The sequence below is a fragment of the Panonychus citri genome, unplaced genomic scaffold (assembly GCF_014898815.1).
Source record: "Panonychus citri isolate SS breed McGregor unplaced genomic scaffold, ASM1489881v1 Contig00104, whole genome shotgun sequence".
NCBI lineage: Eukaryota > Metazoa > Arthropoda > Arachnida > Trombidiformes > Tetranychidae > Panonychus > Panonychus citri.
The window spans coordinates 1,217,580-1,238,910 of NW_026515509.1; the positions used below are offsets into that span (position 1 = coordinate 1,217,580).

The 21,331-nt window shown below is 31.8% G+C and overlaps 7 protein-coding genes and 1 long non-coding RNA gene across 18 annotated transcripts; 4 read left to right on the forward strand and 4 right to left on the reverse strand.

Annotated features, from left to right (window-relative positions):
* Positions 1 to 578: 578 nt before the first annotated feature.
* LOC128388883 (uncharacterized) lies at positions 579 to 3,625 on the reverse strand. Of its 3 annotated transcripts, XR_008325365.1 has the most exons (4): positions 2,909 to 3,033; positions 2,381 to 2,735; positions 1,529 to 2,300; positions 579 to 1,437 (listed from the first exon to the last, which is right to left on the reverse strand). It is a non-coding gene; the product is annotated as an uncharacterized LOC128388883 (long non-coding RNA). The 3 variants fall into 3 exon arrangements; XR_008325366.1 differs by lacking the exon at positions 2,909 to 3,033 and adding an exon at positions 3,488 to 3,625 and having other exon boundaries at positions 579 to 2,300; XR_008325364.1 differs by having other exon boundaries at positions 579 to 2,300; positions 2,909 to 3,037.
* On the forward strand, positions 3,254 to 5,114 carry LOC128388882 (uncharacterized). Of its 3 annotated transcripts, none has more exons than XM_053348341.1 (3): positions 3,254 to 3,451; positions 3,950 to 4,120; positions 4,208 to 5,114. In XM_053348341.1, the coding sequence occupies exons 2-3, from the start codon at positions 4,052 to 4,054 to the stop codon at positions 4,889 to 4,891; spliced, it is 753 nt and encodes a 250-aa protein (XP_053204316.1). In that variant the 5' UTR covers positions 3,254 to 3,451; positions 3,950 to 4,051; the 3' UTR covers positions 4,892 to 5,114. The 3 variants fall into 3 exon arrangements, with proteins under 3 accessions (XP_053204316.1, XP_053204315.1, XP_053204314.1); XM_053348340.1 differs by lacking the exon at positions 3,254 to 3,451 and adding an exon at positions 3,677 to 3,802; XM_053348339.1 differs by lacking the exon at positions 3,254 to 3,451 and adding an exon at positions 3,684 to 3,822.
* A 4,173-nt stretch (positions 5,115 to 9,287) lies between these two features.
* LOC128388903 (50S ribosomal protein L20-like) lies at positions 9,288 to 10,376 on the forward strand. Its single transcript, XM_053348372.1, has 2 exons — positions 9,288 to 9,870; positions 9,979 to 10,376. The coding sequence occupies exons 1-2, from the start codon at positions 9,571 to 9,573 to the stop codon at positions 10,153 to 10,155; spliced, it is 477 nt and encodes a 158-aa protein (XP_053204347.1). The 5' UTR covers positions 9,288 to 9,570; the 3' UTR covers positions 10,156 to 10,376.
* Positions 10,377 to 10,500: 124 nt separating this feature from the next.
* Positions 10,501 to 11,654, forward strand: LOC128388898 (uncharacterized). Its single transcript, XM_053348364.1, has 4 exons — positions 10,501 to 10,655; positions 10,727 to 11,145; positions 11,212 to 11,294; positions 11,361 to 11,654. The coding sequence occupies exons 1-4, from the start codon at positions 10,505 to 10,507 to the stop codon at positions 11,509 to 11,511; spliced, it is 804 nt and encodes a 267-aa protein (XP_053204339.1). The 5' UTR covers positions 10,501 to 10,504; the 3' UTR covers positions 11,512 to 11,654.
* Positions 11,509 to 12,442, reverse strand: LOC128388902 (DNA replication complex GINS protein PSF2-like). 3 transcript variants are annotated; one of them, XM_053348369.1, is made up of 2 exons: positions 12,272 to 12,442; positions 11,509 to 12,096 (listed from the first exon to the last, which is right to left on the reverse strand). In XM_053348369.1, the coding sequence occupies exon 2, from the start codon at positions 12,064 to 12,066 to the stop codon at positions 11,533 to 11,535; it is 534 nt and encodes a 177-aa protein (XP_053204344.1). In that variant the 5' UTR covers positions 12,067 to 12,096; positions 12,272 to 12,442; the 3' UTR covers positions 11,509 to 11,532. The 3 variants fall into 3 exon arrangements, with proteins under 3 accessions (XP_053204344.1, XP_053204346.1, XP_053204345.1); XM_053348371.1 differs by having other exon boundaries at positions 11,509 to 12,130; XM_053348370.1 differs by having other exon boundaries at positions 11,509 to 12,138.
* A 150-nt stretch (positions 12,443 to 12,592) lies between these two features.
* LOC128388885 (acetylcholinesterase-like) lies at positions 12,593 to 14,735 on the reverse strand. The gene is made up of 3 exons (XM_053348344.1): positions 13,210 to 14,735; positions 12,962 to 13,140; positions 12,593 to 12,882 (listed from the first exon to the last, which is right to left on the reverse strand). The coding sequence occupies exons 1-3, from the start codon at positions 14,643 to 14,645 to the stop codon at positions 12,845 to 12,847; spliced, it is 1,653 nt and encodes a 550-aa protein (XP_053204319.1). The 5' UTR covers positions 14,646 to 14,735; the 3' UTR covers positions 12,593 to 12,844.
* A 183-nt stretch (positions 14,736 to 14,918) lies between these two features.
* On the reverse strand, positions 14,919 to 17,830 carry LOC128388894 (uncharacterized). The gene is made up of 2 exons (XM_053348361.1): positions 15,405 to 17,830; positions 14,919 to 15,342 (listed from the first exon to the last, which is right to left on the reverse strand). Exons 1-2 carry the CDS (start codon positions 16,302 to 16,304, stop codon positions 15,193 to 15,195), a joined length of 1,050 nt encoding a protein of 349 aa, XP_053204336.1. The 5' UTR covers positions 16,305 to 17,830; the 3' UTR covers positions 14,919 to 15,192.
* LOC128388886 (probable serine/threonine-protein kinase DDB_G0278845) lies at positions 15,324 to 20,805 on the forward strand. Of its 5 annotated transcripts, none has more exons than XM_053348349.1 (5): positions 15,324 to 15,421; positions 17,842 to 17,912; positions 17,980 to 18,048; positions 18,115 to 19,250; positions 20,386 to 20,805. In XM_053348349.1, exons 3-5 carry the CDS (start codon positions 18,024 to 18,026, stop codon positions 20,764 to 20,766), a joined length of 1,542 nt encoding a protein of 513 aa, XP_053204324.1. In that variant the 5' UTR covers positions 15,324 to 15,421; positions 17,842 to 17,912; positions 17,980 to 18,023; the 3' UTR covers positions 20,767 to 20,805. The 5 variants fall into 5 exon arrangements, with proteins under 5 accessions (XP_053204324.1, XP_053204323.1, XP_053204320.1 ...); XM_053348348.1 differs by having other exon boundaries at positions 17,842 to 17,906; positions 17,978 to 18,048; XM_053348347.1 differs by having other exon boundaries at positions 15,325 to 15,421; positions 17,842 to 17,906; positions 17,978 to 18,030; positions 18,094 to 19,250.
* Positions 20,806 to 21,331: the final 526 nt, after the last annotated feature.

Genomic DNA, 21,331 nt, shown 5'->3' on the forward strand with positions numbered 1-21,331 from the left:
TGACCATCTGAGTCTCTTCACCGAAAAAATCTCACTAATTGTTAATTGGGTTCAGAAAATTCCAACAATTAAACAAAAAGACTGAAAATTTCCTATGGGCTTTTAACATTGAAAATTTTATTTTCAAAGAAAAAAATGATAAAATCCTCGAAAAGTTTTTGTCTATGGAAAATTAATGTTAAATCTTTTTTTGTTTAATTGTTGGAATTTTCTGAACCCAATTAACAATTAGTGAGATTTTTTGTGAAGAGACTCAGATGGTCAAGCTATCGATTGATGAGCTTTTCAAAATTTTCCACCGAGTTTAAAGCCGAAATTATCGGCTTTGAAATCGGCGGCTGAAATTTCAAAAAATATTGTTTTTGGATAATTTTAATTGTTGTTTAACTAATTAGGGTATTAAAATAAATTTTATATCATTAGAAAGCTTGTTTTTTTCTCTACAAGATGGTGTTATCAATTAATTTCTATTATAATTAATAATTTCTCAAAATAAATCTGAAAATGAGACAAAAAATCGTATCATTATTTACTTGGTTACCTAATAATATAACAATTGATGATAATAAAAAAAGATATTACGTTTTCATGATCATTTAATATGTTATTGGACTTGGATTGTTATTTAGTGGACAATGTCAATGATTAACTAATGATTAATTGATTTTAATTGTTGGTTAAAATTGGGGTAAAAAAAGAGGAAAATTAATTGTATAGTTTGTTATCTGATGAATTTGTTTAGATGATTAAGTTAACTATTGATTAAGAAATACCTGTTTATGTATTATTTGGATTGAGATTACTTTTTTTCATGGTTACGATTATATGTTAATCATTAATCCGATTAATCAAATTTCTTGATCAGTTGGTGAAATTTAATTATTACTTGTTCTTGGGTGAGGTTTATTAAACCATGGGGTTAATTGTAGTTGTAGTAGTGATCATGGTTAAAGGTGATTAACTTGATTAAAGATGATGATTATTTATCATGATTGTGAATCCATTGTTTATCTTATTGATTTCAACTTGATTGAATTAGAGATGTTGAATTGTTGAGATTGGCATCAATGATATGGTTAATTGTTGTCTCTCTATCCTTTTATTTAGATGATGATTATGTTTAACTTTAGTTTTGTGTTTCCGCTGATTAAGCTTAATCTTAGGATGAGTTCAAGTGTCTTCCATTTAATATAATTGTAACTTGGATTGTTAATCATCTTAACTTTATCCTTATATTCAGGCCCAAAGGTAAGACCTTTGATAATCATCATCATCACCACCAATCATTATCATTATCATCATGATAATAATAATCAAATCCATGGGTTGGGTCCAGGGTATTATTGTTATTATCTTCCTGAGTGTGAGAGTATCATTGTTGTTGATATTATCCTTCATGTAGCATTAGCATTGTTGTATCTTTATCACCCTCAATGACTGGAAACAATTAATTAAGTTAATATTAATCAGCAGAATAAGAAAATTGAGAATTGAGAATTGGATGATTCCATTGAATTAATTGTATTACATTGATAGTTGTTGATTCCTTTCCAATGATGATTTTCCCTTGATTCTTGTTAAATTGTTACTTGCAAGTTGATTTTTTTGTTGTTTCCTTATCAATAATAATATCCAATTATCAATGATTAGCTTTTTTTGTTTTCGTTTTCAATCAATTGGTTTCTCCTTGTTTTACTTTAAGTTTTATCATCAAACTGGTTCACAGGGATTTGATTATTGAATTAAATTATTTTCCTTTTCTTCCAATGTCAACAGAAATTTCATTCTTGTCCATCACCAAATTGATTCTCTTCTTCAATCAACTGGTCATTTTTGTGATTGATATTCCAATTGACTTTATCCCTTTTCACTTTAGAACAACTTTTCTCTTTTCCTTTGCTTTCAATCTTCTTCTTCTTCTATCATCTTTTAGATAATTTTATCAGCATCTTCATCTTCCAAATAGATTCCAAATAGTAATATCATCGTAACATCCGTTACGCTTTTCAATAGTAAATTTGATTTACTCTACGGTGGTTTATTAACTTTCACTTTAATCCGTTAAAATTGCGAATCCGGGGAAAGATGATTACTGAAGGTTGACAAGGGAACATGGATTACCAGATAATCTGCAAAATTTTACCTCCAAAATGGTGTAACCGGTTTACTAGTGTCATTTTGTATTCGTTGGATATTGACACTGATTTATTATTAACTTGATTGTTTGCATATATCTCTCTCTCTCTCCATGTTTTCCCTCTTTCGGTTCTGGTGGCCAGTTGATTGTCAACTTGATTATTCTGAAAGTAGAAAAATGAAATAAATAAACATTAAGATGGTGGTAGTTGGAAGTTGGATGTCGGCGGTGGGTGAAACTAACGATGCTGTTAAAGCCTCTGGGTAGAGGTTAGATATTGAATTACATTGGAATATCAAATAGGAGAGAGAGAGAAAAAAAACTCCACACTCTCTGTTGACTTTTGAGAAGAATTTAATCTTCATCTTCTATCAACATCGTTGTTTCGGTGATGAATATCAGGGAATAGATTCGGTGTAAAAAGAAAAAAAAATATTAGATGAAGAGAAAAAAGGTAATTAAGATGATGACGAAAAGTAATAAATCAACAGCCCATCAGTCAAATCAAGAACTTGGATTAGATATTCTAATATTATCACCAGGCAAGGAGAAGAAGAAAAAAAGAGAGAAATAAACACCAACCATCAGCTAATTAATTCTGTTGGAAGAAAAAAAGAAAAAGAAAAATTAAAATCAACTGATCAGTAACAAAGATCACATTTGATTGGAAAAATATTATAACCGTAACAATCTGATAATCTAAAGAGAAATCATTAGATTATCTTTAGATCAGCGGAGACACAGGTAAAGAATAGAAATCAAGATAAATACCAGAGAAAAGAATAAAATAAAAATCCAATTAACTAACAATTAACAATTAATTTAATTAGAAAACAAATAAACATTAAGATGGAAAAAGATTAATGCTAATCAGCTGTTTCTCTATAGAGACTCGAACGTTTCTATTGGTCGATTTTTTTTTCTTTCTTCTTGATTTTTGTTTTGTTTCTCTCAATTTTAATTCGCAATTTTCTTGATTATTTTTCTAATTGTTTGAGTGTTTTTTTTCCACAATTTGTTCCGGAACTTGATCTAAATTGTGAATTTTCTATTCTGTAAACTGTTACTCGTTTAGAATTTAATTTCTAAATGAATTAATCGATCGGTGTTTCCATGTTGTTGATTAGGTTTTTTTCTTTGTTGGATTTTCTTTATTATTTGCAATTGAAATCAACTTGTTGGAATTTATTAACTATTGGGTTTTAATTGTCTTGGAGTTGCTCTATCAATGGATAAATGATGCCTACATAATTAGACAATTAACTAATCAACGTTGATTGTATTTTGACTTATCCACACTTAATGGAGACAAAGGTAAATATCAATCATTACATTAGCTCAAAGACTCACATTCAATGGTCCTAATTGTTTGTCCTTGTGAATTTTAATTAACTAATGATTTGATTGCGTGTTTACATGATTATTATTAACATTTTAAAATAGATTCACTGTCTAAATATGTGTGTGTATATTTGTGGTGGTTGAACGATTGTCAATTGTTCAATGTTCATATAATCAATTGTTACGGTTTGATAATCTTTGATTAGAGAGAAAGAAAAAAACATTCTCTTTGGTAACAAAAAGATAATTAAAATTAATTGTGATCATTTTAAAATGGAACAAGTGACAATTTTGAAGATGGAAAAAACTATTTACATAATAAAGGTAAACAAATAGAAATGAAGGTAAGAAATTGAATGGAGATTGATAATTAATGAGTTAAAGTTAATTAAATGTCGCCTTGAATTCAATATATAAAAAGAAAAATTATCAATTCTAATTAATCATTGATTGTCTTTTCTCATAATTTAGATTCATTGAAAAGTGTCAACAGAATTTTTTTTTTCACTTCGATTTAATCTCTCTCTCTCTGATTGTTGGACTAATTGTTTGAATGCGGATTATCATGTGATTATGGATTATATTTGGATTAAAGTTATCACCTTAATCGTTTTGATTAGTTCACTTTGGGTTCCTTCAAAGGTAAACATTAATTTCTGATTGTTTTGTTTTCCTTTTGTTTTATAAATTGATTTTTGTTATTTTCTTTACAAAATTGATTCTTCTTAGGGTTCGCAATGTGTCATGATGGGACTTTGTGAACAAGCGGCTTTTGGTCATGTTCCTTGTGTCCACTCTGGTCCACCTCAGCCAATGACCGACGATTCAGCCAAAGGCCTTCTAACGGAAATGTGTCCCCATCTTTCAAGTGAATCTGGTTTATGTTGTTCTCGGGAACAAATTGAAGATCTTAAAAGTCACACGGAACTTTTTGGCCTTTTCTTGAAAACTTGCCCTTCCTGTTTCGCTAATTATCAAAAGCTATTATGTCATATTACCTGTTCACCCAATCAGGCTGATTTTGTGAAAATTTTACGAAAACAAATGACCGATGAAGGTGACAAAGAGCAAGTCGGTGAAATTGATGTTTTCCTTGACAATTCATTTGCATCCACTTTCTATGATTCTTGTAAAAATATTACTCGTTTCGGTGAACGGGTTATCGATGTTTTCTGTAAACCCTGGGGAGCTGAGAAATGTAATCCTGAACGATTACTTAAATATCTTGGCTCGGATTATGGTCATCTTGGTCATTCTCCTTATCAAATTGATTTTGTCCTCGATTCAAGTGATACCCATAAACTTTACGATGAAAACTTCCAGGTAACCAAATTGTCCGCTTCATCTTGCTCTGAATCGGTTAATGGTCAACCTGCTTGCCCTTGTGAACACTGTCCATCATCTTGTGGTTAACAATTGGATAAAAAAAAATCTAAACAATTTTGGTCAAACAATTAATTTTGTCTCAGATAACAAAACAAACAAATTTAACTCTCAAAACCAATCCAACTTAACATTTCATTTCTCAATTAATTTTCACACTCTTTTCATTGTTAATTGTAACTTTTCCCATTCACTCTCCTCTCAAATTATGTATATTTAAGGTTCCAATAAATGTACAGTTACATCATGTTAATTTAAATTGTTTCGTTCAATTGAAACGAAACAATTTCGTTGCAATTTATAAAAAGCGCTTCTTTCGGTTGCCATGGTTACGAAAAGCTAACACATGTTTCGATTGTTTTTTTTGGAACAGCCTATTCGACCAGAAATTTCTGGTTGTTTAGGCTCCCAGCCTAAACAGCCAGTTACTGAAACTAACTCCATCTCACGGTCGAATGAAAACAATAGGACAATCGATCAAGTTGATTCGATCAAAACTTTATTTTACTTGTAGTGTTGAACGATTAAGTTTATTTTTTACTGTTTCAAAAAATAGATCCAATTTTAAGATCTCAGTTAAAATTAACTAAAATGAGTGCATCTAGTGTTATAGATGAAAACGATCCATATTTCTATATCGGGAAAGTGTTTTCAACTAAAGAACAACTCGATGAGTTTATTGTTTTGTACGAGAAAAACGAGTTTGTTCAATTGCATAAACGCACTTGCAAAATTTTACCAGATTCTGTGCTTGGATATTCGAATATTGTTTTATGTTGTAAAGCCGGTGGCCGTGAGTTCAAAACATGCTCCAAAGGAAAACGTAAAACAAGGTAAGTTTATAAAATTTTTTGAACAAACTGAAATCTCAACTGGGTTTTATTCATTTAGGACTTTTCAAGACAAATGCCCTTTTAGAGTGAATGTCAACTTGTCTAAAGATAGAACGGTATTGTTGGTTACCAGCATGAACGAAATGCACACTTGTAAAATCGCTGGTAACCGCGAAATATACATGCGATTACCAAGACAAAGAAGACCAGACGATAAACAACGTGAGCTCATTCAAAGTATCAAGGGCTGTTTGGGTAATACCAAGTCAATTATAACAAAATTTCAAGATGAATTTGGTAAAACAATCACCGGAAAAGATATACAAAATGTACTAGCAATGGCCAGAAAGAGTGGAGATAAAATGAGTGATTGTGAAGAATTGGTAGAAATGATGAAGTCTCAATCCGAGAGTTCAATTTATATTGAGCACGAAGAAAATTTAGTTAACTGTGTCTTCTTCCAAGATCGCTACATGCGAGAACTTTATCATAGTTTTCCTGAAATTTTGCTCATTGATTCAACATACAAGTTGAACCAGAATCGGATGTGTTTGATGGTAATAATGGTTGTTGATGGAAATGGTGAATCGGGTATTGTTGGCCTCTCTTTTCTTCGTGGTGAGTCTGAGAAATGTACGACTGGTGCCTTGAATAGTTTCGTTAAAGCTGTTGGTAATCACCAAGAAACAAATATCATAATGGCAGACAAAGACATGGCTAACCGAAACGCTTTCGATAAGGTAAGACTTAGTTTAACTTGTTCATTTCTTCCTTTATCTGGATCTAAATTTTGTTTCCAATTTCTAGATCTAAATTTTCATATTAATTTCTAGATCTAAATTTTGTTTCCAGTTTCTAGATCTAAATTTTCTTATTAATTTCTAGATCTAAATTTTGTTTCCAGTTTCTAGATCTAAATTTTGTTTCCAGTTTCTAGATCTAAATTTTCTTATTAATTTCTAGATCTAAATTTTGTTTCCAGTTTCTAGATCTAAATTTTCTTATTAATTTCTAGATCTAAATTTTGTTTCCAGTTTCTAGATCTAAATTTTCTTATTAATTTCTAGATCTAAATTTTCTTATTAATTTCTAGATCTAAATTTTGTTTCCAATTTCTAGATCTAAATTTTGTTTTCTTTATCGTTTTTCTTCTAGGTTTTTCCCCATTCAAAGGTACATATCTGTATTTTTCACGTCATGCAAACATTCATTCGTGAAATTACTTGTAACAAAAGAAATATAACCGTCGAGCAAAGAGACGAGACTTTAAAAATATTGCAAAATATGGTTTATGCTGACTCCGAGTTGAAATATGAAACTCTTTATAAAAAATTAATGGATATGCAGCTCTCTTCAGTGAGTGACTATTTTAATGATAACTGGCACGATTTACGAGAACAATGGTCTATGTATGGACAAAACTCGATGTCACATTTCATGAATCGAACAAATAATAGATTAGAGCGATTCAATCGAGAGCTTCAAAATACATCGATTAAATATGGTAAAATTGCTTATTGTTTTTCCAATATCATGGTTGCTGTAAAAGCAATGAGAATGGAAAGAGATCAAAGAGCTTTCAACATGGTACTCAAAAAAAGATCAGAAGCTCTGCCTGATATTCTTTCTCATTACAATCAACACCTCACTGAATATGCTTTCAAGAAACTAAAAGTCCAGTATGAGATATCTCACGATTTGAAACCCCCTGTTTTGGTCAATCAATCTGCAACTTTCAATATCCATGGAACATCTTATACAACCACTACAAGTTCTTGTGATTGTTCTTTTTTTCATGTTATGCAGTTACCGTGTCGTCATATTTTCAGACTTGCAAGAGAGCTTGGAGAAGATGAATTTCTGCCCGAGCTTTGCTCAACTCGTTGGTCGCTCGACAGATTCGCTGCTATTAAAAAAAGATTGATGCAAACTGAAAATTTGGACTCAAATTTACACTTACAAAAGACGAAAAAAAATGTAGATCCAAATTTGAGATCTCAGTCGAGCAAATTCAGAGAGGTTAAAGATTGTGTATTAGACTTGGCAGAAATAATTTCTCATCAACCAAGTGAGGTTTATCGTATGATTTTGTCGGATACAGAAGCTTTTAAAAAGAAGATGATTGAAAAAATGTTGGCGATATCAAAAGAGATGAAAGGAGCCGAAGATCAGGAGCCAATATCACAAGATTGCTTCTGTTTAATTAATAACAAAGAGTTCAATATTGATTCTTTTATGTGCAGTGATTGCAAAAGGATAACTCACTCAACATGTCATGGATTTTTAAATGCCTTTTCACCAGATTATGACTTGAGATTTGACCCAGAATCACCTTTGACTTGTTGGAGGTGTTCGGATGCCATTTACTCAGATATTAGTCTCAAGTATATGAATAAACAGCAACTGAGAGCAAAAGCCTTGAAAAGATTGGCAATTAAAAATTTAGTTTCTTCCTTGCATTATGATCGTGATGAGTCAATTGATGAAATTCAAAGTGAGATTTCAAGTCAAGATCTGAATAGTTTGGTAACTGAAAATTTTACTCGAATCAATATTTGCTCTAATTTGGATCAAATTGAATTGATCTATGGAGAAAAAGAACCAACCGATTCACCTCCAATAGACGATTTAGAGCCTTTTCCACCTGAGATTGATCATTGCTACACAAGACAAATCAAAGAGCTCATTCTTCCACCTATTCCTGTCAATATAACAGCCAAGAGAGTTGGTAAAAGGGGTAAAAGAATTGCTACCTTAAAAACTTTTACCGAACTCAACCTTATTAATAAAAGAAAGAGTAAGTTTATTTCAGATCCAAAAATGAGATCTCAAAATTGGATCTATTTTTTTAATCCAAATTTTTCTTTTTTCGCAATAGGAATGTTAAATTGGCTCAATCTTAGCCGGAATACTGAAGCGATTCTTGGTAAGCAGATTATGATCACAGCTGACGACGTGAACGGCTTGGAAACGCTCATTCTTCAAAAGTTCAGGAACAAGGATATCAATGTTGGTATCATTGAGTCGTATTTTGAACCTGATGCATTCGAAAAACTAAAAGATCTAGTTGCAAGCCTGAAATCAAAGCGATGGCTTTGTGGTCATTGTAATAAGGCATCAGGATGCAAGGTCATTTTTTGTGACAGTTGTTACAATTGGTACCACTTCAGATGCGTTGGACTAACTTCTGTACCTCGCAAAGAATTTTATCACTGTCCGGATTGTAATTGAAAAATTTTTCTTAATTTCCATCAAAACTGCATTTGAATTACCCGCAAAAATTGATTAAAATTAAATATATCCTAAAATTAGATCTAATATTATCCGCCATTTATTATTAATTATATAATCTTCAAATTAATCAAATGAATTTTTTGTAATGGGTGATAATCTTGGAAACGATTGGTTATTTCAGCGAGTGAGTGAGCTCGAGGCTATCAATGACCAGCAATCAGGTGAAATTACTCGGCTTCAAGGTGAAAATACTCGGCTTCAAAGACGACTCGTCACCTTACGGCAACAGAAAGAAAGAGAAAAATCCGAAAAAAATTCATTAAGAGATGAAAACAAAGGTTTATTGAAACTTGTGAATAATCATTTCAAGTATCGGTGTTCAAATTGTCCCTATTTTTCGTGTAAACGTGCTAATTATCTGAGTCATCAATCTAATTGTAATCGTCGAACTCAAAATCGTCAATTAACTGATTAACTGAATCGATCCAAGACTTGATCCCATTTCTGGTTATTTAGGCTTAACCGTTTTTTTTTGTTTTCTCTTGGAAATTGATTGAAATTTTTTCTTAATTGTTGCTCTTTGATCTTAGTTAATTGTTCTACCTTTTTTATTAGTTTGTTAATCGAAACTCTTTTCTCAACATGGTGCAGTTAACTAATGTATTGATGAAATATATGCCACATTGGTTTCAATTGCCTATGAGAAATGGTGGTCGATATTTCAAAAAGTATAACCTGTACCGAATGACTGGTGCGTTTTATGGTCGAAATCGTAATACTTATAAAAATGCTGTAAATAAATGGACCAAAAAGATAGAATATGAGAATCGTGATCGTCCAGGTAAAAAAATTGAACTACGAGATCTATTTTCTCAAAGGCTTGTAGCCAGTTGCCGAGAACATGATTACCCTTTCCATTTATTCATCACAGCTTTACCAATGGTAACAATTTATTTCTATTCTTTGCTTTTTGGTGTTTTTAATTTTCTTTATTCTTCTATATCTAACCTTTTCTTATGTAATATCTTTTTCCTTTGTCTATTTTACTAGATGAACATTGAATTGGATAGAAAAACTTTGTCTAATTTAGCAATTTGGGAACCTCGAACGTTTAAATCTCTCATTGAATTAGCTAAAGAATTTCATCATGTCAATCAAAGAAATCCATTAATGGACCATCGAAAACCCGTCAGTGTCATCTCAAGAGGAATGTTGAAAGAGTCTTAAACGACAAAGATAAATGGAAAATGTAAATTTATATAACGGTATTTACGGACTAATCTAAATTTGTAAAATTTGGTTGCTAATCTTGTCAACAAACACAATCAATCCAAGCTCAATGTTCATCAAACTAAACATTTGCCCAATGTAGAAAGTTAATCCAATATAATCAACTTACTGTAACTAGTTTTACCCAACAATTAAATAAATTAATATGTTGAAAACAACATGACAATTGTAAACTAATCGAGCTCATGGTGACCAAGGTAACCATGAGATCTAAACATCAACAAACTTGACAACCGAATCAATTTCATCTCTTTTTTTGTGGATAATTTTGATTTAAAAAAAAACGATGATCAACCCAATCAATGATAAATTAACTTCCAAATTAGTTGAAGAGAAAGATAAACAAAGTGAAAAATCATCGAAAGTTGAACAATTAGCCAATGAGATGGATAAATTTTCCTCCTTCAATAGTCAAGTTGTTATTTTTGGAGAAATTGGTAAGTTAATTTGATTGTGATTCAAATTATTCCAAGTTTTAATTTTCTCTCATTTCTTTTTCTCTTTTCAGCCAAATTGATAAACTTTAAAGGTAAAAATGTTCACATCGAGTTCTGGTTGGAACCATCACAAGGTTGGTTTCCAAATGATGGTGATGATAAATCTCTATGTGGATTAACTCATAGATGTTACAGTTCAACGGAAATCACTTCGATCGGAGCTCCGTTTCAATTCATTGTCTCTCACAATCAAACTAAATCAACTAATGAATTAGAAATTGTCAAAGGATTTACACTCTATTTTCGAGTGGTCAAACATCACACATTCGGCCGATCGTCAACTGAAGCTTTTGGAATCCTGGGTTTCCCATGTCGACCTGGAAGATATTCCAGATCAATTAAGATGTTTCGACCTTATTCCAATAGAATAGCCGATAAATTGATGGAACATTTTCTTGATTATTCTTTTGATTTAGATGATTTAGAAGAGGTTAGTAATTTTTTTCTTCCAATCAATACAATCATGTTATCATCTTCTCACTGCTTCTCCAAATAGCATCACTATGAACCATTGGGTTTAATTTACACCGAATCAAAAGGATCCATATCAATAGATTTCAATATCATTTTACAATCAAGGTTAGTTTAATCTTCTCCTAGTGTTTGATTACTGATTGTCTCTAATTGACTCATTTTCTTTGACAGTTCTCTTGGATTACAATTAGACGAAACCAACGACACTTTCGATCCATTGTGGAGCGATATCTCTCAAATTGTGACCGCATTTAGACGAGCCCGACAACGGATGATTTTCTTACGAATGAAAGCACTTAAATTGTTTAAAAGGCAAAAATGAGAGTAAAATTGATCCAGCAATTTAATGTTTTATCGATGCTGCGGTGGTTCGTAGTTGTTGGAAAAGGGTGAAAGCTTTTTGAACGAAATTCTTGATCAAATAAAGTTCAGCTTTCGTTACATTGTGAAGTGTAACCGTTGAAACTGCGAGATTGTCCTTATACTCTTCATAGACATGTTGAAATAGGGAAGCAATTGAAGTCTTGAGAAATGCTTCTCGTCGTTCAATTAAATCAGCACAATCAGGAATAGAGGGGACATGTTGTTGTAACAATTTAATAATCTCTCTGTAATATTCTGAGGGCATCTCGAGCATCCGATCAGCTACTTCTTGTTGCTCTTGTAAATCAATTAGTTTCTTAATCCAACTTGGTAATTTAAGGGAACACTTATGTTGTTGGTGTAAATTTAAGGCCATCCAAATAGGAACCTTAACTGGTACATTAGGTTCAAATGGTCCAAAATCTCCAGAAATTAAATTTAATTGTTTGTTGAACTTGAAATTAGGTATGATCTCAATAAGCTCTTCCTCGGCAAGGAATTCACAGAAGTCCATTTTTCCTTTTATTTTCCTAGACTACAACCACTACAAGTTGAACATGAAAGGAAACAGAAAATTACTTAATAACTAAATTAAAACAATAAAATAGAGATTGATTAACATAATGAGAAAATTAAAATGTTCACATGAAGAAAAATCAAAATTAGGTAATCACTTGAATTGGTTGATAAATCAAAAATTCAACGTTTTAGGGACTCACCTTTAAGGTTTAGATTGTTGTGACACTTGGAATACTTTCAATTGTGAATTAATTGGTAACAATTTAATTAGAAATTTAAAAAAAAAGATTAAATTGATGAGACGATTGAAGGAGAAACGCTCAATACATTTGGCGCTTTTTCTCACAAAAGAAATAAACATCAGCTGTTTTCTGGAAAATGGAACAAATTTTGAAAAAATTTGTTCTTTTTTCTCATTTCGTTTAATTGTCAGCTAAGAGTTTTTAATTTAAATCGTTGACTTTTTGGTCGGAACAATTTATGGAAAATGGTCAACGTATATCAATTAATAGATTTAAAGGTAAGAAGATTAATTGAATTTCATTTATTTGGAGTTAAAATTTATTTCCAATCAGTTGTTTTTTATTTTCTTCCATAACAATTAGATTTCTTTTATTTTGGTGTTGATTGTTATTCATTTGGATCCTGATTTTCTCATGATTTGGTAACAAATAAGATGTCAAGTGTTAAGAGATAATCAGATTGCCCATAAAATTCACCCGTAAACATTTCAAGTGAAAATTATCAAGTGCAAGTCTCAAGGATGATCTTGATTAAAGCTCTTCATGGTTATCGGGTTTAATTTTATTACCTAAAAGGTAAGATGAATAAGGAAAATATTGATTAATATCCAAGTGACTCTTATTCTAGAGAAAAATTCAATTCCTTACCAAAATTTGTATTCAGTTGTTTGATTGGGAAAGGCCAATTTTTCTGACAGTCCAAAGCGATTTGATTACTGAATTGGCTCAATCCTCGTGAATTCAATTCCTTGACCGGCATTTCAACCTTTCCAGATTCATCGGATGTCCATTTCAACCATTCCCTTGACCCAACCTTTGGAACCTTTCTAATGATTTCATATAATAAGAATAAGTGAATGAATCGACACATTCGATATGATTTTAATTACACTTACCCGGTTCTTGCAAATTCCCCCCAAATATCAAGCATAACCATTGATAGAATTGTATCTTCTTGGTTATAAGTTGAATCGTTCAATGGACCTCCGAACATCATTGGAACATCGTCCCCATGAGTCGCCGGAATCCAATTACTTTCAGGAGTTATTTTGAATATTGGTTTTGATGGTTTATGGCTTTGATAATAAGCGTAAACATTTGATTTACTGTATTTAACTGCATCTCTACCGAACATGTAAGTTGGACAAGCGAGTGTAATATCTCCCAGTGACTGACCAATGGCTAATCTAAGTTGGTTTGGGTCATTGTGATCAATTTTGTCGAAAAATTTATCTACAATATATCCAATCCATTCATCACCGTAAATATCACCGATGATGGTTTTGGCCTCAACAAATGTCAAATTAACTGGGTTAACTGCATCAAAAGTTACGGGATCAGTAAGTGTCAACATACTAGCACCTTCATTACCAACAGTACCAAGTAAAATATTAACACTTGAATCAATTGATTTGATTAGGTTATTTGGATCTTCGGGTAAGAAATCGTCACCATGAACAGGCCAAAAGAGGAAATCGTTAACCGAGGCGAAGACACTTTCATTGGCTGATTGTAGACACGAGAAAACGTTTTCAGCTGAATTACAATTACTCTTTTCCATGATGATCTCTGACGATTTCGGATTAAACCATGTATCAATGTTCAGAATTGAGCCACTTTGTAGGATCGCATTTTTGAATAATCCTTTCGCCCGAGGTGATACAACTAATGCTGCAACCGAAATGCCTCCAGCACTTTCACCAAATATCGTAACTTGATCAGGATCACCACCAAATTGTTTGATGTTATTTTTTACCCATTGAAGGGCCAATAGCTGATCCCATAGTCCTAAGTTACTAGGAACACCATGTTCGGGTAAATGTAAGAAACCTAATGCTCCAAGACGATAATTAATGGCAACATAGACGATATCCTCTGTAGCGGCTAAAATTGTCCCATTATAAGCATCGAAATGAGCTGAACCAATAGCGAAACCACCGCCGTGAATCCAAACCATAACAGGTCTCAATCTTTTATCTCCATGTTCAAGAGCCGATGGTGTGATCACATTTAGAGTTAAACAATCTTCACTGAATTGATAATCAGAATTGAAACCAGGAAAAAGGGCTTGAGTACAATGAGGGGGCCAATTGGTCATCGATTTAACATCATTCCAAGGCTTAACTGGCACTGGTTTTTTGAATCGAAGCTCATTGATTGGTGGCTCAGCGAATGGTATCCCAAGGAATTCATAGACAATTGACCCACGGAAATTAATCAATTGACCTCTAACCTTACCTGTTTCAAGTTTTATCTCTGGGTTACCTGGTGAAATTTCACCTTTAATCGATTGGATTAAAATTAGCACAAATATTAGCAACTTAAATATCATCTTTTCGCAATTAACTAAACAATGATACAATCAATCTACAAGAAGATCATTTAAATTGTGAATTGTTTATCTCGATTGCACTCAAAACCTGTTTAACTTTCTAAGAGCAGTCTTTTTCCTCCTTGTTATTTAATTTTAATCTCGTAGTTGCTACAACAATCAATTAAGTGTTTTTTAATGACTCTAATTGATTGTTACAACAATTTTTCAAGGTTAAATCATTTGAATGAAAAGATTTTCAAACGAAAAACAAATTCGAATCATCAAAGATGATGGCTCAGTAAATTGACTTTAATTTGATTACATTGATTGAAATATTAGCTGATAAATAGTAACTCCGATCACAATTAAACTCAGTTAATTAGTTAGACAAGGAAGAGGACCAATTCTGCCTTGAAATTTGATCTCACTCAAAATTGTAATGATGATTAGATTATCATGATCATTTCTATGAATATTAATGAATTCATTATCTTTCCAAGCAAACCAATGGTTGGTTCATATTGAAACGATACTATGAATCAAATAAGACGAACGATTGGATTTCCTAGCCTTCGGCCACTAAACCGGGTGCTGCAAGTGCCATGGACAATAAGATGGAGCCCATCATCGTAACGAAACTCGGAGTTATAAGATATATCTTGACGAAAGACAGGCCAATGTTAGCGCGTCCAGCTCGTTCTAGGAACAAGTTGATCTACAATTGAGTAAAAAAGAATTGATTGTCCGATCAATTGATTTAAAAGATCATTAACTTGCCTCATTATGAGCCTCAGGTGATGTTATTTTAAATGATAATTCGTATACTTGATCATAACATTTCTTTGCAAAGTGATTGATTGAAACTAAATGATACGTAACATGAGCGGTACTTATGATTATGTCTATAAACTGGGCTGAGTAAACGATGAACATTTCAGTTCTGTGTGCGAGTTCAACGAAGAAACTGAAACTATTGATCAGAATATAAAGATAACCACCAAATATCGTTACAGAAAAAAATACGTCCAATTTGTGAGTAGTTTGTGCGGCCATTTCATATACATGACGAATCAATTTGATGCGTCTCTCAGCTTTCGAGTCTTGTTTTACATCGGATATTAGATAACTTATTAGCACGAAAGACCCTCTCAAAAAGAGACAACTTTCAATGATCATTTGCTTGGTGAGAACCCAACTAAGCGCATTCATAGCGGTGAATATGAGGATCATGATATAGTAAATTGGACTTTCTTCGTACAAGATATTATATGTGTAGTAAGGGAACAATCCGAGTGCGATGATACTTGACGAACACATCATGATATAGATTATAATTCGTGGATAGTAACGGATCTCTTCAAGAATCTGGCGAGATTTTGAAAAGTTGGTCGATAGAATTTTTTGATTTTCTTCAATAAACTTTACATAAGTATGACGGTTCCATGTTTGGTACGAAATTGTAGCCGAAAGAAAAATATTATATAAACCAGATATGAATCGATACTTTTTACCGAAATCTTTACCATTTTTTGAAGATCCCATGATGACATTGAATATACCATTGCCCAAATAAGCGATGGAAATGATCAAAGAACTGATAAGTTGAGATCTTTTACCTTTCAACAGAGATCTTGTTACGATACTCGATGGATTGAGTGCTTTCAATTTCGAATCCATCCTTCGATGTTCAAGTAAACTTTTCGTTATTCTTTTCGATCACTCAACTATAGTTGAACAAGATTTTAAATTGAACGAATAAATCGAAATCGGTTCAATATAAAGACTCTACTCAGTCTATTCTCCTTAACTGTGACAGGTTAAGATTGATCAAGAATCATAATGTTCGAACTTTTTCGAATTCGGAAGAAAAAAGGCCACAAATTAAGTATTTACTCAAGCAATTTTCGCAAAATAATTGTTATTTGATTGATCACAATCACTTCAAGATTGTTTAGATTTCATCAATCAACGTGTTGATTTTTTTCGTTTTTTTAATGAATGAAAATTACTCACAAAAATGATCTGAAAGTTATAATATGACATTCGAAATGATTATTTATAAATTAAGAATATAAGAATTAACGTTCAATTCAATTTGGTAACTAATAGAAAGTGTTTACTCTTTATAATTGAAATTTTTCTCATTATTTGATTATCATTCTATTCAAAATCAAATTAATAATAGATTTTTGTTTAGATTATCTTCAAACGAAAATAAGTAAAATGATCAACATGATTCCTACAATAATAGAGATTTTTTCAGTAACTTTCACCAGGCTACCAAAAGGTTTCGACGATTCCAATTTGATTCAGTCAACCCAATAGATTTTTTCACAATTTGTTTTCAATGAATTTCGCAGATTAGCAATTGATTAAGTTCTGGGAACAATAAGTCAAGATGCTTTCTTATTAAGACGGTTTTTTGCAGCCTAATTAACAAATTCAGCTAAAGGGTGTTACGGATAACATATTTTTCTTGCTAAATTTAGGATTTAAATTTCAATATGAGAATGAATATTTGATACAAATGTAAAACGTTCTTAGGATTTAATTGATTGTTATTTAATCGTACCAATCAAATCAATGATAGATTATTGGTTAGAGTAAGAAAAATCCAAAGGAATGGAAAGAGAGAAAAGTATATCAAGGTGTATCTTTTTGTTTTCTTCTCCATCTTATTATTCTGAATGAGGATTAATAGTATTTAAGTGAGAGATCAAAACAAAAATTGTATCAATAGTTACCATGATTACGATAATAATAATAATATATTTTCTATGCTCACAAACCTTCAGACACTCACCTGAATTTCGATCGATAATCATCTCTCATTGTCATCAATTAAATTCTTTGGCTCCAATGAGAGAAGATAATCAAAAGGAATAGAATCGAAAAAAAAAGTTCACCATAACATTTACATGAATGGAAGAGAAAAGGTTATCATTCTTACCTGAGATTATCTCTCTTCTGATAATTTCTTCATTCTAAGTGTTAATTGTTTACCTAATCGACAATTTATTCTTAAATTGATTCCATGATATTGGAGTTTTTTCCTTCCAATAATAGTTGTTAACTAAAATCGAAAACAATCAAAGTATTTGTTTCTTATTTCTCTCTTATTTTTCTGTTCTCTTCTCATTCATTTTAATTGTGTTTCTCTAATTGTCACCACTTAATTCACTTAATTCATTTTCTTTGTTATTTTTTTGTTCAGTGTTCTAATCAATCATTAATGTTAAAATCTATGGAATCGAGTGAAAAGTTAATCAATAGATTCCAAGGAAAGTAATTATCTTTAACCTTTTCTTTGATTATCATGTTTATTTGATTTTCTTTTCTTTTAAATAATTAGATCTCTTCAATAATTGTAACTGTTAATTGTCATTTATGCCTTGAATGCCTCGTAATTATCCACATATTGGTAATAATAATAATAATACTAAAACACAATCGTCTAATAATTTAGATAAATTGTCCCACCGTTCAGATGAATCGACTAGATTGTTAAACTCTTCCGCTCTCTCATCAAGATCTTCATCATCTCATCAGCGGATTAAGGAAATCCCACCTCATCGATTACGAGATAATCTTCATTGGCGCTGTTCGACCTGTAACACATTAGTAGCGACAAGTGAAACTGGTGCTCATCTGATTGGTTGTTTACTCGAACTGGTTGGAACTTATATCGATTCAGAATTGAAGGTTGATTCTGTTGACTCTAATTCTGTTTATTCATTTCAAACTGATCATCAAATCATGAATTCAACGACTAATGTTCAACGTCGGTCAAGTGATCGACCGAGAACCAAAAAACTAGAAAGACCAACACCCAATATAATACATCCTGTAATCAATGAGAAAACAATTGAAGTTGAAGATGAAGATAATATTAGTGCCAATGTGAGTTCGTGTTTGTGTCGAAAGTTAATCAATTCTGGTTCGATTAAAAGTATTCCTGAAAATGGTACAACTCAAATTGAAACATCAAAACGAATTACTAATCATCGAAACATCAACAAAGGATCTAATCGTAGTGTCTCTGGATGGTCTGGAGGTGGTAAAGTTTATCCACCACAACCTCCTCCTCCTCTTGTAACACCATCAACGGCATCAACATGTCGATCTGAAACCATTAAGAAAGTTTGTAATTCGTGTGATTGGTCATCAGCACCCGAAAGACTTCACAGTCATCATGGAAAATCATCATCACATCATCATCTCCATCACTCTCATAACAACTCTCGTGTCAATATATCACCCACAAAGGATAAGAGTTTAATCCAGAAACAAACGATAGACAAATGTTCAAAATCGCCATCGGTCAAGTCTTCACCAAGAACATCCTCCAAATCGGACATAAACAATAACAACAGTAATCAAGTGATTCTTGAAAACGATGGTAAACATGAATCAACTTCCTCTGATTTCGATCAACATCCTAAAGAAGATGAGGATGATAAAGATGATGAAAATGGACGAAATAAGAGTAACCGCTTGAAAGATCTTGACCTAATCGAACCAACTGACCAGGGTAACTATTCATCTCTTCAAATGAAATGTTACCTTTGTCGTCAAGACTTTCCAACTGATGACATCGAAATCCATGAGATTGAATGTTTCGAGGTAAGTTAATTGTTCCCTAATTGAAAATATCAATTGAAAAATGTCAACAATCAATTCATTTATTGGATGAAAACTAATCAATGGTCAAGACAATTTGAAACCTTGTCCATTTCTTTGACCTTGATCGTTAATTGTAACATGGAAATGATGTATTAATCGTTAATTGTGATGATACTCTTATTGTTTTCACCCTATTAACCTATCAACCATGAAAATATAATCTAAATTATTGATTATTATTACCTTAATGTTTGATTGTTATTAGATCAATGTATTAACCTTGATTGCAACAGGCGATTCTATGAAAAACTATTTTCTATTATTATCTTGATTGTTAGAAATCATATTAATATTAATCACAATTATAATGATATTATTTAGAAAAACAGAAAACGATTAAGGTTACAATTGATACTTGTCATTTGGAATTGAAGCTTTTCAATGTATAACAATTAAAGTTAATCTAGTAAACTTATTGGCTCCAATTTTAATTGTTTCCAATTGATTTTATACAAAATTCTAAATGTTGACATTGAATTGTTATTTAGTGATTCTAATCACTACCATGATTAACATTAACAATTAACGATTTTCCAATTTCTATATCTGATTGATTTTGATTCTAATTGTAGCTTAACAATTGATTTCTCATCGGTAAATTAACTTAATTCACAGTTACTTTTATGTAACAATAATAACAATTATTGATACTTGATATTTACTAAGGTGAAAAAAAGTAATCATTATCTACTGATTGTTTGATTAACCAATTCATGTTTTAACTGTCAACTATTAGCTTAATACAAACAATGAAGGAAACAATCAATGATCTTAATCAATAGTAACCATTAATTTTGATTGTTACTTTTGTTTTAACATTAGACATTAAATCATATTTAATAGACGTACAAATTATAATCTAATGTCTGAAATGATCCTATGGCCAATTAGTGGTCAGTTAACAAAATAAAATTAGGTCAATGGGATAGATAATCAATTGATAATAAAAAGATGATATAATCATTACAATTGATTTGATGGTTGATCAATTAATTATGAGCTTAGTCTGATTAGGATTATTCTGAACAATTAAGTGATACTATTTCTGTTTTTTTGTTGCATTTTTTTTGTTCAGAAATGGAAACATGATAATTCAGTTCTACCTCCAAATCAGCGGATTCCAATGGCCTCAACTCACGGCGGTGGAGGAAGTGATCATCGAGCGTCGTTTTCATCGATAACGGGATGTGATCCTGCAGGGTGGGAACACTTTAAATCGCAGCTTACACCCTGCCCAAAGTGTAGTCGAACCTTTTTCCCGCATAGACTTGCCGCTCATGAGAAGGCCTGTCTTGGTCCTCAATTAGGAAAACGACCAAAGAATACTGGTCAAGCTCGTAACAATGTTCACCCTGTTCCGGCTAAGGTTCAACTCAATCAATATCCAAAATGTACCAAAAAATCTGGACCAGGTCACCTAAGAGCTGGCCAGTTCACTTATAACAAGCACTCATAAACTTAATCCACAATTAAATTAAATTATTTCCAACAACAATTTTACGCAAATTAAATTAGTTAATAAGTATTATTTCAAGTTCGAAAATTTTAATTCTAATTTATCAATGACGCAAAACATTATTTTGCTATCCAAATCGTTTCATTTGCGTGTTGATTTAGTTTTATTATTAACTTAATTGCATCGAATCAATTGAATCAATTTATTGATAAATTTGTAATAACAGAAAAAACATTATGCCGTTAGGTTGACATTCAATGATAAAAGGCTTCAGCGATCGAGGTCACCTTTGCGTTCATTGTTTAAGAACAAAATTTTGACCGAAACTTTTGTTTCGTCCTCGGTGATCACATTCGAGGTTACGATTAATACATTTTATGGAAAGTCTTTTCACATTGGTGTATTTAGAATTTTAGTTTTAGTGATTGTGTTTGTGTTTGTCACTTTAAAATGTGGTCACTTTGGTCCTAAAATGGTCAATCTATTAATTCAAAATTAATTTTCTTTTATTCTTATCAAAGTCGACCGAGTGACACCTAGTGGTTCGGTTGTTCACTATCGATTC